The sequence below is a fragment of the Asparagus officinalis genome, chromosome 5 (assembly GCF_001876935.1).
Source record: "Asparagus officinalis chromosome 5, Aspof.V1, whole genome shotgun sequence".
Classification (NCBI taxonomy): domain Eukaryota; kingdom Viridiplantae; phylum Streptophyta; class Magnoliopsida; order Asparagales; family Asparagaceae; genus Asparagus; species Asparagus officinalis.
Genome location: NC_033798.1, coordinates 94,296,489 through 94,308,416, shown reverse-complemented (window position 1 = coordinate 94,308,416; position 11,928 = coordinate 94,296,489). Strand labels below are relative to the sequence as shown.

Below are 11,928 nucleotides of genomic sequence, written 5' to 3'. Positions count from 1 at the left end.
GATCAAAAGAAGCAATCCTGGATCTGAATACAAACTCATAACCAAAGAGGTCAATCCGGGAGTTCATAAATTCACCTCTGTATTTTGGGTATTTGGTCCTTCGATCGAGGGATTTAAATTTTGTCGGCCGATCCTTAGCATTGATGGGACACACTTATACGGTAAATATAAGGGTGTATTGCTTGTCGCTACAGGAGTAGATGCAGATGGGGGCTTATTTCCTTTGGCCTTCGCAGTTGTAGAGGTCGAGAATAGTGAAAATTGGGAGTGGTTTTTTTCTTGCATCCAATTATATATTTTTAATGTGTTGCCTCCTAGAAAAATTACTTTTATATCCGATAGGATGAAAGGTATTCCAAGAGCATTGTACAGGAGATTTGGCTCTGATCACAATCACCGCTATTGCTTACGACACATTAGAGCTAATTTTAAAAAGAGCTTTGGTCAAGTACATCTACAAAACCTTCTTTGGCAAGCGGGTGTTACACCCGAAACATGTGTGTATGATCGGATACGGGATCAAATCAAGGCAACATCTCCAGCTGCACATGATTGGATTGAGAGTAGTTTGGGAAGCGATTACGTCGACCGGTGGGCTCTAAGTAAAGATGGAGGGAATCGCTATTGCATGATGACAACTAATTGTTCTGAAAGCTTCAATGGTGTACTTAAGGGGGCTCGAGCAATGCCCATACAGGCGTTGGTTGCGAGGACATTTTATAGACTAAATAAGTATTTTGTCAAGCGGCGAGAGGATGGAGCAAAGTGGGGGACGTTGTTGACCCCAAAAAATGAAGAGATTATAGGAGCTCGTGTCAAGCAGGCCAGATTGACTAAGATTGTGAGATTTGCTATAGATGAATGGGAGGTTACAGACAATCACGGTCATAATTACACCGTCAATCTACGAGGAACACAATGCGCATGCACCTGTAACATTCCAGATTTGCAAAAATTGCCATGTGCACATGTTATAGCGGTTACGACCAAGCAATTTGGGGGTGCAAATACATCGTATTACACATACGCTTCTGAGTGGTACCAATCAAGCCACTATAGAGATTCATACAGTCAGTTTTTTCATCCCATTGTAGATAGTCGTTACTGGCCACCCTATAACGGGCCGCATGTGTTACCTCCTGAATTTAAGCGGCAAGCCGGACGCCCGAGATCAACACGCATAAAGTCTACGATGTTTTACTTCGTTATATTCTACTTCATTTATATCATCATATGTGCAGATATGGAGGTGGGTCCATTGACGTATGAGGTCCTTTATGACCAACCTCGACATCGATCCGCGAAGATTGACACTGAGGAGGTAATTAGATTGATAGTTATAAATTACTTTTTTAATCATATCAATTATTCTAAGTTATTGACTGTTACTGAACATTTACACTGTTTATTATATGCAGGCCCCGAGCATTACTATCGTTGATCACACTCGTGCACACTCGAGCTGGGAGTTGACCGATCCACATGTCCAATATTATGTTCGTCAAGCATGCTTCTTTGAGTGCTCACAAATTAAATGGGTGAGACTTGATTGGGCTCTCTTGACAGCACTGGTTGAACGATGGAGGCCCGAGACAAACACATTCCACCTGCGCCAAGGAGAGTCGACGATTACATTGCAGGATGTTGGGGTTTTGCTTGAACTCAGAGTGGATGGAGATGATGTCACAGGTAGCGATGACTTCGACTGGTCAGGGAAGTGTGATGCATTTCTGGGTCAAGTTCCTCACATGAGGGGTGGAAGGATCAAGCTTGAATGGTTGAGAAACAACTACATGAATGTTCCAATCGATGCGACCGAGGAGATCGTCAAGATGTATGCTCGCGCATACATACTTCACATGATCAGTACTATTCTTTTCTCGGATTCCACGAAGGATTCGGTGTACGTGAGGTGGTTTCCACTCCTAGAGGATCTTGTGGATTATGGTGGATTGTCATGAGGGAGTGCCGTGTTAGCGTATCTGTATAGGGAGATGACCAAAGCGGCTCTTGTTCCAAACAAAGAATTTAAGGGTTGTCTCACTCTGCTATAGATATGGTATTGGGAGAGATTGCATTTGGGTTGCCCAGATTTGAGGGAGACACGTGCTCTCGATGACCATATTCCGTTAGGCTGCAGGTATTACTAAGTTATTTTGAAAAATATATGATTACATATAATTTTATACATTTATTTTAATTTATACTAACTCATTGTATATAAAATAGATTGAATGTATCCAGATCTTGGCATACCTCACCAAAGGGCCATGAAAAGGTCTATAGGAACGAGCTCGATCAAATGGAGGACGAACATGTATTAAATCATAATATCTAAAAATTTCAATCATTACATCATTTATTACTGAAATCTGTTTTACTTTATCTTTTTATAGGTCAAGTGGATACCATATGCACTAGTTTTAGAGTCACTATCAGATATATGCAGAGAAGAGCCGGATGTATAGCGTGCTCGTGTCCCGATCATATGTTTGAGATTATCGAGATGCACGTGCCTGACCGTGTGCTCCGACAATTTGGGCTATAACAACATATCCCGGACCCTGTGGAAATAATAGAGGTAAATCCCAGAAAAGGTGTACATCGTCAAGATTGGGAACATATTCACTATGCTTACATCGGGAGGTGGGATTGGAGGGAAGAACGATTGGTGATGGAGAGGGCTGGCGCACCTGACCTAGGTGTGTATTTGCTGTGGTATTGGGGGATTACTCGCCGGTGGATATTTCAAGAGAACAAAGCCCCTAAGGAGTACATACCAAGAGGCCCTGTTGAGAGAGAGTTGATAAGTGTATAAGCAAAATATACAATTATCTTATGAGTTTTATTTTATTATCATACAAATCATAATAATTTTCTTAGGGTTTTAATCTTATAGGTACAAGAGCTCGAAAAACTTTTTACTATGGCGCATGATGCAATCCGAACGACTACCGAGCCATAAGAGAACAAAGCCCCTAAGGAGTACATACCAAGAGGCCCTGTTGAGAGAGAGTTGATAAGTGTATAAGCAAAATATACAATTATCTTATGAGTTTTATTTTATTATCATACAAATCATAATAATTTTCTTAGGGTTTTAATCTTATAGGTACAAGAGCTCGAAAAACTTTTTACTATGGCGCATGATGCAATCCGAACGACTACCGAGCCATGGCCGAGGAACACGTTCATTCATATGATTAAAAAGATTCGGTCCACTCTTCATAGACGTATAATGCAAGACGTGATGGACGTGAGGAGAGACCAATTGAGTACGGTCGTCGACGATTCCGAGGACACACGGGGGCAAGCTCAAGCGGTGGACATGATGAAGCTGGCGGCTCATAGCAGGCCCAAGCCGGATGTTCACATTCGGTTCGAGTCGATGAAGATGTCATGCACTCCCAACTTGACACACAACTGGACGAGGAACTCATTCGAGCTCACGTCGAAGGTGAACGTGTCAAGGGGGAGAGGGAGAAGGAGAGGGAGAGGGAGAGGAAAGGGAGAGGGAGAGGGAGAGGAAAGGGAGTTGTATCCGATTGAAACTGAATATTATGTATCTGATTGAGTATTGATAGGATGTTTGCGTTTGAAACTAAATATTATGTATTCGATTGAGTATTGATTATTAGTATGTGAATTGCATGGTATGTATCCGATTGATTATGGATTTTTATTTGAGATTATTGATTGGTATGTGTGTTATTGTGATTGTGATTGCATTGTGGATTTATATGTAACAGCAGGAGTTTGAATTTCTAGCTAAAAGTGTGTGTAGTAGAGTCTACCAAATGGTCGAGGTTGGGAACCCTGACCATTTTGTGCACGTACACGAAACGATCGGGGTTCCCAAACCCGACCATTTTGTTGTAGGAAAATTCTCCTCTGCTAAATGGTCGGGGTTCCCAACCCTGACCGTTTTCAGCTCCATTCAGCGACTGGGATAGAGCTCTCTGCCATAGGGTCGGGGTTTGTAACCCCGACCATTTCGAAAGCCCATTTCAAAATGGTCGGGGTTGCCAACCATGACCAATTAGACATGACACTAAATTAGTCGGGCCGGGTTGGCAACCCCGACTGATTTAGGTTGTACATAACTAAATAGCCGGGGTTGGCAACCCCGACTATTTAGAGGCGTCATTAAAAAAACCGACTCATTTCGTGGCCACGCTGTTGACGTGGCGCGAAAATGGGTGCGAATTTGAGAAATAAATGGCGGGGTTGGTCGAATTTTTGAATTAAAAAAAATTAAATGGGTTTGTTTTTGAAAATTACTCCTTCTCTTTATATATATATATATATACTATCAATATATATATATATATATTACTATTACTATATATATAATATCAGAAAATGGAGAAAGAGCTGACAACTTCTTCTCCCCTAGTGAGTGAACAGGTCCATGACATGTGGGCCTCCTATAGTCACATCAGTGTGGAAGCTCACATGTCGCAACAAGCTAAACAGCTCACAGATGGGAGAAGAGCTGTCCTGCTGCTTCTCAGCCATCCCCCCCCCCCTCTTCTCTCTCTCTCTGTCTCTCTCTCTCTATATATATATTATAGTATATAATATATATATAGATATATACTATATTATATATATATTATAATATATATATATATAAATAAAAGATAAATGCCAATTAGTACAACTATGTATAAAAAAAATTTGCCATTCTAAATGCATATGCTAATTAACACAGAAACGGGTCAGTCTCATCATTAAACAGGATTGTCAAAAAGTTTGTTAATCTAATCGGCCTGAAGGGTTAATAACATTTAAGAAAATCTTCAGAATTGACTAAACAAAATTCCCAGTTCATTTATGACATATATAGTGGGTAAAATCTCTCTGAATGAACAAGAGGTTTAAGTTTCTCATTATCTTCATCTTTACCAAGTCATGACACAAGTTCTTCAAAAAGTAGAGACAGTCAATGGATATAGCATGACATCTCCATAGAGCCTTCAATTAGATAGATAGTCAGTATCTCAAACTTTACAACTAAATTCAGGGAATGGTAAGAAAGAAACTAAAATAAAAAAGTAAAAAAAATCATGGAATAACCACGGCATAATTTCCTTTTTTGGTGCATGAGAATTTCATTGCTACAATTTTCACTATAGAATATTTATTATTTGTATGTTATACAACTGTAATCTACTAGAATAATTAAACCAAGATGTTATTGAAAAATTTACGAGAAACAAGCAAACTACACCAAAATAGCAGATTGAAAGAAGGACTTCGTCATAAGGCTACACCATAGGAATCATATAAGCTATCAGAACCAAAAAGGCTGAAGCAAACATTACGTTAGTTGGCATGCGGCCATTATCACTTCTTAAGAACAAAGCCTGGTAAACTGGAGCATTAATCAGAACTATAAGCCCACAAATGAGAATTTGCAGAAGTAGTGAATCTAAAATCTCAACTCCCTCATCCATTACCATTCTCTTAACTCCAATAGCTAAGCAAAGAAGATTGAGCATTGCAATTGTAGTGAGAATGACAAACATCGGGGAAGATGAGCCAAACTCCATCATCTCATTTTCATACCTCTTTGAGACCTCTTCATCAACTACCTTTGCAGTAATTATGAATGCCGACTTTGTAACACCTAGCAATTTGAGGAATGTGTCTACTAGTGCAAAAAGGTATGAGGTTGTCCTCTTAAACAGCCATATCCTTTGTTCATTCCACCACCCTTGCAGTGTGTATCCTAGACAGAGGCATTCAACTATGCTGTAAATGAAACTGGCTCCGGCTACAAATGCAAATGATATGAACCACAAGCTGGAGAGCTGCAGATTAATTCAGCATACGTTTTAGCATATATATAATAAATAGATACATATAATAAACATACATGCATGCACAAGCATACACCTATATCTAATACATACACGTACACATATATACGTCTACATATACATAAACTTATACATGTATAAATAATTAGATAAATAAACGAGTGTATGTGTGTGTGCGCACGCATGCACCTGCACATGAACATGCATATATGATATAAATAAATGAGTGTATGTGGCGCGCATGCACCTGCACATGAACATGCATACATGATACCCATACAAATTAGTGTACACCTGCACATGCATAGTGGAATACATACATACGTACATACATACATACATACATGTGTACTGACACTGACACATGTGTACACATAGACATATGTAATTAATATTTATATTACTGATAAAAAGACAAACAGATAGATAGATAGAGAGGGAAAAAGGTGTGGAGAAAGATATATACACTTGGGAACAGGGAAATTCCGTTAAAAAGAAAAAGAGCAGGGACGATGGCATAGTATAGAATCGGCAGTGAGTTAGGGGCCCAAAAGAAATACGTGGAGTAACACATCTGAAGGCCAAGAGATATTCTCCCATGCCCATATATAAAGGGACAATACTTTGACAGAAATATCTGGAAATCTCCTTCAGACCACCTCTTATGCTGCACAAGTGTTTGTGACAGCGTCGATGGAGCAACGCCTAAGAATCCTTTCCTTTGAGGATTGTAATAAACGGACTTCCATCCTTTGCATTGTATTGAGAGGCCAGTGATCACATCCTCTACAGGGAAGCCATACTTCAATCCCATCTGATAAAGTAAATTAATTCAATTTCATACACCGATATACATTATTGCAGATATATCTGTAGTATGGGAAATGTAAGATTAGACCTCTTTTCCCCATTGAGAGTTTTCTTCGTATGTGCATGTGGCTAGGTTCTTTGCTCTCTCTTCCAAGGTGTATACATTTGATTGAGCTATGCTAGGCCTGTCTCCTCTTAATTCAGCCTTATACGCTTCACTGTATTTCTTCCCACATAAGCTCTCTCTTCTATGAAAACAACCAGAACCAATATAAAGTGGTCCGCCATGACCATCCATGCCGTGAAAATCCACCTTTATTGACAAGAGATTGAGAAAAAGAAATTAATAAGGCAATGGCCAAGCTTCACTCACAATGACAATGAATACAGACCAAGGCTGCGTTTGGGAACTAAGATTCGGATTTGGAAGATTGATTTAAAATCAATGGATTTCAAATCTAGGATTTAAAATCCATGATTTAATAAAATTATTTGTTTGGATATCATTACTAAAGGCAAGGATTTGAAATCAAAGATTTAAAATCTAATGTTTGGATATATTTTATTATACATAAATTTGGATTTGAAATAAACTTTGAGAAGTGATTCAAAATCAAAATCGATCTCTTCAGTAGCAATCATAAATTCACATGCAAACATCTTATCCTTCATGAATCAGTATGAGAGAATACAAAAATAATAATGATGTCCAAAATATTCATTATTATGAGTCTATGACATTTTTTTCGTGGTTTCATCAATACTAAATTGACCTTCGATCCCCAAAGAATAAAAATACTACTCCATTAACTAGTCATGATAAAAAGACTCAATGACACAATAGAGTTTAGCAAAAAATCCTCATAAGAAGCTCTAGGCTACACAATAAGCCTTCATTTAAAATACAACATGCTATAGATAGTTGATAACCATGATTTGCTACAAGTAACCATGATTTGCTACAACTAGCCAAATTACTACAACATAAACTATTAAAAGAAAACATATGTAGAATCCTCTATTTATCCTTCAACTCTTCTCCTTTCTCTCCATTGTGTCCAACTTCATGTCTCGAAGAATTTATTGAGTCCTACATTACACAATTTAGCATCAATTAGTCAATGACACAAAAATCGACAGACATTATTATCTAATGAATTCAAACCATGCTAAAATCCAATCAAGATGATCAGGATAGTTTTTAATGTTGAACAAATCATAATGACGAAAATTGATAAAGTTTAGAAACTTGAAGCAAGAGTTAGAACACAAAATATGCATGCAGCGTACTAGTTTTATAGGAAAAATGCATGAGAAAAAGCATATGCTACTTAAGACAGCTAAACGGCATATATCATAGCACTTGTCCAAAAAGAAATCCAAGAGAGAACTTACCTAAACAGGTTCAAAGATTTGACAAATCTCGTCATCCAACAAGAAACTATCTCAATGCGTAGACATAGTGGATTAGCCTTTTTAGTTAAATTGATCTTAGTCTGTTACTATACTTAAAAACATCATCCTAGACATAGTGGATTAGCCTTTTTAGTTAAATTGATCTTAGTCTGTTACTATACTTAAAAACATCATCCTATATGATTGAGATCCAAGACATAGTGGATTTTTCAACATACTTCTGTGAGTTCCTACGTTCTGCTTAGAAACTACCCGCATATCCCCATGTTTGCATCTCTTCTCCTTTTCACACACATCAGTGGTCCTTGTTCCCTCCATGCACATCTCCTATTTCCTTCAGTGATATCTGAAGCTGCTTCAAAGTAATTTTTTTATTCGGTGATATCTGAAGCCACTTTAAAGTAATTTTTTTATAATCATATTCAGTTGCATAGCATGACATAGATATACAACAAATGCCAGAAGACTGTCCAAATGCAAAGAGTGAACATATAACCAAAGGCTATACTACTTTGATTTATAAGATGCATATCAGGTTCTTATTTAAAAGTAGAATACAAAATATATCTTCATGTGAATGGCATTATGAACAAAGTAGCAGTGCCACACTAATGTTTGCTATCTGATACAGGTAAATAAAATGAATTCATGTTATAAAGATATAAACACTAGATATTACTTCAATTAGCAACGTTATAAGAATGAATCAGGCAATAAACAATTATGGATGCTAATAAATGATGATGAAAATATTTTGCATCTTCTTCAAACAGTAAAACTACCAGCAAACTCATTCCAAAGGAAAGGATAAGCGGCTAACTTAAATAACAATATCACTGCTGCTGAAGTAAACAAGAATTAAGGGGCATATCAAAGCAAAAACTAAAGACTTATTTTCTTTCCAAATGGCTAAAATCAGGTCATCGAGTCTGGGAGTATTCATCTGTATCAAGTGCTCAGGTGTTCATAGAAGTCTTGGAGTTCATATATCATAGGTATTCACTAGCTAATTATCCACTGAGGGGAAAAAACTGTCTACAGACCAGTCCACCAAACAGAGAAAAGCGAGATATTAAATACAAGATCAAAAGATGAAAACCACAAAGGCATCAAATAATCCTAGAGGCAAGAGAATGCAGAAGGATGTACATGATCAGCTAATTAAGCCCAGAAAATTCTCAAATTCATGGACCCAATAGTCCCCCCCCCTCCTTTTTTAAGACACGAGACCATAGAACCCAAAAAAAATTGTTTTTGCGGTTCCAAATTCATGTGGTGATAAAAGACATCTAACTGCTGTTAGTTTAGATTAAATCTCACCTTAAAATCCCCTTCATAAAAACAACGAAAAGGATCAGAAACAGAAACAGCTCAAAAATCAACGATCAAACTATTACCTCTTTGAGAGGAACCCTCGCGTCTCAAGTACTCGTCCTCGTCTTCTTCACTGGATCTCGAGAGAATCTCCATCCGTCGATTCTTCGAAGTCTACGAAACCCTAACCCTAGGTTCAGAGAGAGAGAGAGAGAGAGAGAGAGAGGAGATGATGGTGGCCGAGGAGGGGGGGGGGGGGGGAGTAGAGGAGAGGAGGAAGAGACTACCTGCGATGGAGAGAGATCGAGATTGAGATTGAGATCGAGATCGAGATTTTGAGGACTCGGGACTTCGACACGAGCGTGAGAGATGAAAAAAAGAGGAGTCGGGGTTTTGAGGGGTAGGGATTGTGGGGATGAGGATTTGATAAATACCAACTACTTTGGTGAAATTTGAAATCCATAGTTTTAGGCTTTTCAAATTCACTCTATAAAATGACTTGATTTAAAATCATGGTTTAAAGTTGAGTCCAAACATGATATTTGGATTTGAAATGCCCAGAATTTCAAATCCAAGCCCAAATCAGCATTCCCAAACACATGAGATCTTATTGTCAGTTTACACATATGTTTCTGGGTGGCATCAATCAAGCCACTATAGAGATTCATACAGTCAGTTTTTTCATCCCATTGTAGATAGTCGTTACTGGCCACCCTATAACGGGCCGCATGTGTTACCTCCTGAATTTAAGAGACAAGCCGGACGCCCGAGATCAACACGCATAAAATCTACGATGGATGGAGGTCAGGAAGGAGTTCTAAAAAAATAGGTGTGGATATTGTAGACAACCGGGCCACAGGAGATCTTATTGTCCCACAAATCTAAATAAATAACAATTAATGGGTACAATTAATTTATTTTTTATTAATTATTCTACTTCATTTATATTCAAAATTTGAACTTTTATTTTACTTCGTTATATTCTACTTCATTTATATCATCATATGTGCAGATATGGAGGTGGGTCCATTGACGTATGAGGTCCTTTATGACCAACCTCGACATCGATCCGCGAAGATTGACACTGAGGAGGTAATTAGATTGATAGTTATAAATTACTTTTTTAATCATATCAATTATTCTAAGTTATTGATTGTTACTGAACATTTGCACTGTTTATTATATGCAGGCCCCGAGCATTACTATCATTGATCATACTCATGCACATTCGAGTTGGGAGTTGACCGATCCACATGTTTAATATTATGTCCGTCAAGCATGCTTCTTTGAGTGCTCACAAATTAAATGGGCGAGACTTGATTGGGCTCTCTTGACAGCACTGGTTTAATGATGGAGACCCGAGACAAACACATTCCACTTGCGCCAAGGAGAGTCGACGATTACATTGCAGGATGTTGGGGTTTTGCTTGAACTCAAAGTGGATGGAGATGATGTCAGAGGCTCACATGAGGGGTGGAAGGATCAAGCTTGAATGGTTGAGAAACAACTACATGAATGTTCCAATCGATGCGACCGAGGAGATCGTCAAGATGTATGCTCGCGCATACATACTTCACATGATCAGTACTATTCTTTTCTCGGATTCCACGAAGGATTCGGTGTACGTGAGGTGGTTTCCACTCCTAGAGGATCTTGTGGATTATGGTGGATTGTCATGAGGGAGTGCCGTGTTAGCGTATCTGTATAGGGAGATGACCAAAGTGGCTCTTGTTCAAAACAAAGAATTTAAGGGTTGTCTCACTCTGCTATAGATATGGTATTGGGAGAGATTGCATTTGGGTTGCCCAGATTTGAGGGAGACACGTGCTCTCGATGACCATATTCCGTTAGGCTGCAGGTATTACTAAGTTATTTTGAAAAATATATGATTACATATAATTTTATACATTTATTTTAATTTATACTAACTCATTGTATATAAAATAGATTGAATGTATCCAGATCTTGGCATACCTCACCAAAGGGCCATGAAAAGGTCTCATAGGACGAGCTTCGTCCTGGAGGACGAACAGCTATTAATCATAATATCTAAAAATTCAATGGCATTACATCATTTATTACTGAAATCTGTGTTTTACATTTATCTTTTTATAGGTCAAAGTGGATACCATATGCACAGTTTTAGAGTCACCTATCAGATATATGCAGAAGAGCCGGATGTATTAGCCGTGGCTCGTGTCGGGCGATCATGATGTTTGAGAATTATCGAGTATGCACGTGCCTGACCGGTGTGCTCGGACATTTGGGTTACAACATATCCGGACCTGTGGAAATAATAGAGGTAAGATCCGAACAGAAAAGGCTGTAACATGTCAAGATTGGGAACATATTCACTATGCTTCATCGGGATAGGTGGGATTGGAGGGAAGAAGATTTGGTGATGGAGAGGGTGGCCGCACCTGACGCTAGGGTGTATTTGCTGTGGTATTGGGGGATTACTCGCCGGTGGATATTTCAAGAGAACAAAGCCCTAAGGAGTACATACCAAGAGGCGTTGAGAGAGAGTTGTATAAGTGTATAAGCAAAATATACATTATGTTAT

The 11,928-nt window shown here is 38.5% G+C and overlaps 1 protein-coding gene and 1 long non-coding RNA gene across 2 annotated transcripts; both read right to left on the bottom strand.

The window, feature by feature from the left end:
- On the bottom strand, window positions 5,071–6,978 carry LOC109842195 (cellulose synthase-like protein E6; the record flags this gene model as incomplete). The annotated part of the gene is made up of 3 exons (XM_020411096.1): window positions 5,071–5,816; window positions 6,292–6,639; window positions 6,724–6,978. Coding segments are annotated over 3 exons (1,149 nt in total), but the record flags the coding sequence as incomplete, so codon positions are not given.
- On the bottom strand, window positions 7,421–9,681 carry LOC109843111. Its single transcript, XR_002247521.1, has 3 exons — window positions 9,653–9,681; window positions 9,449–9,555; window positions 7,421–7,725 (listed from the first exon to the last, which is right to left on the bottom strand). It is a non-coding gene; the product is annotated as an uncharacterized LOC109843111 (long non-coding RNA).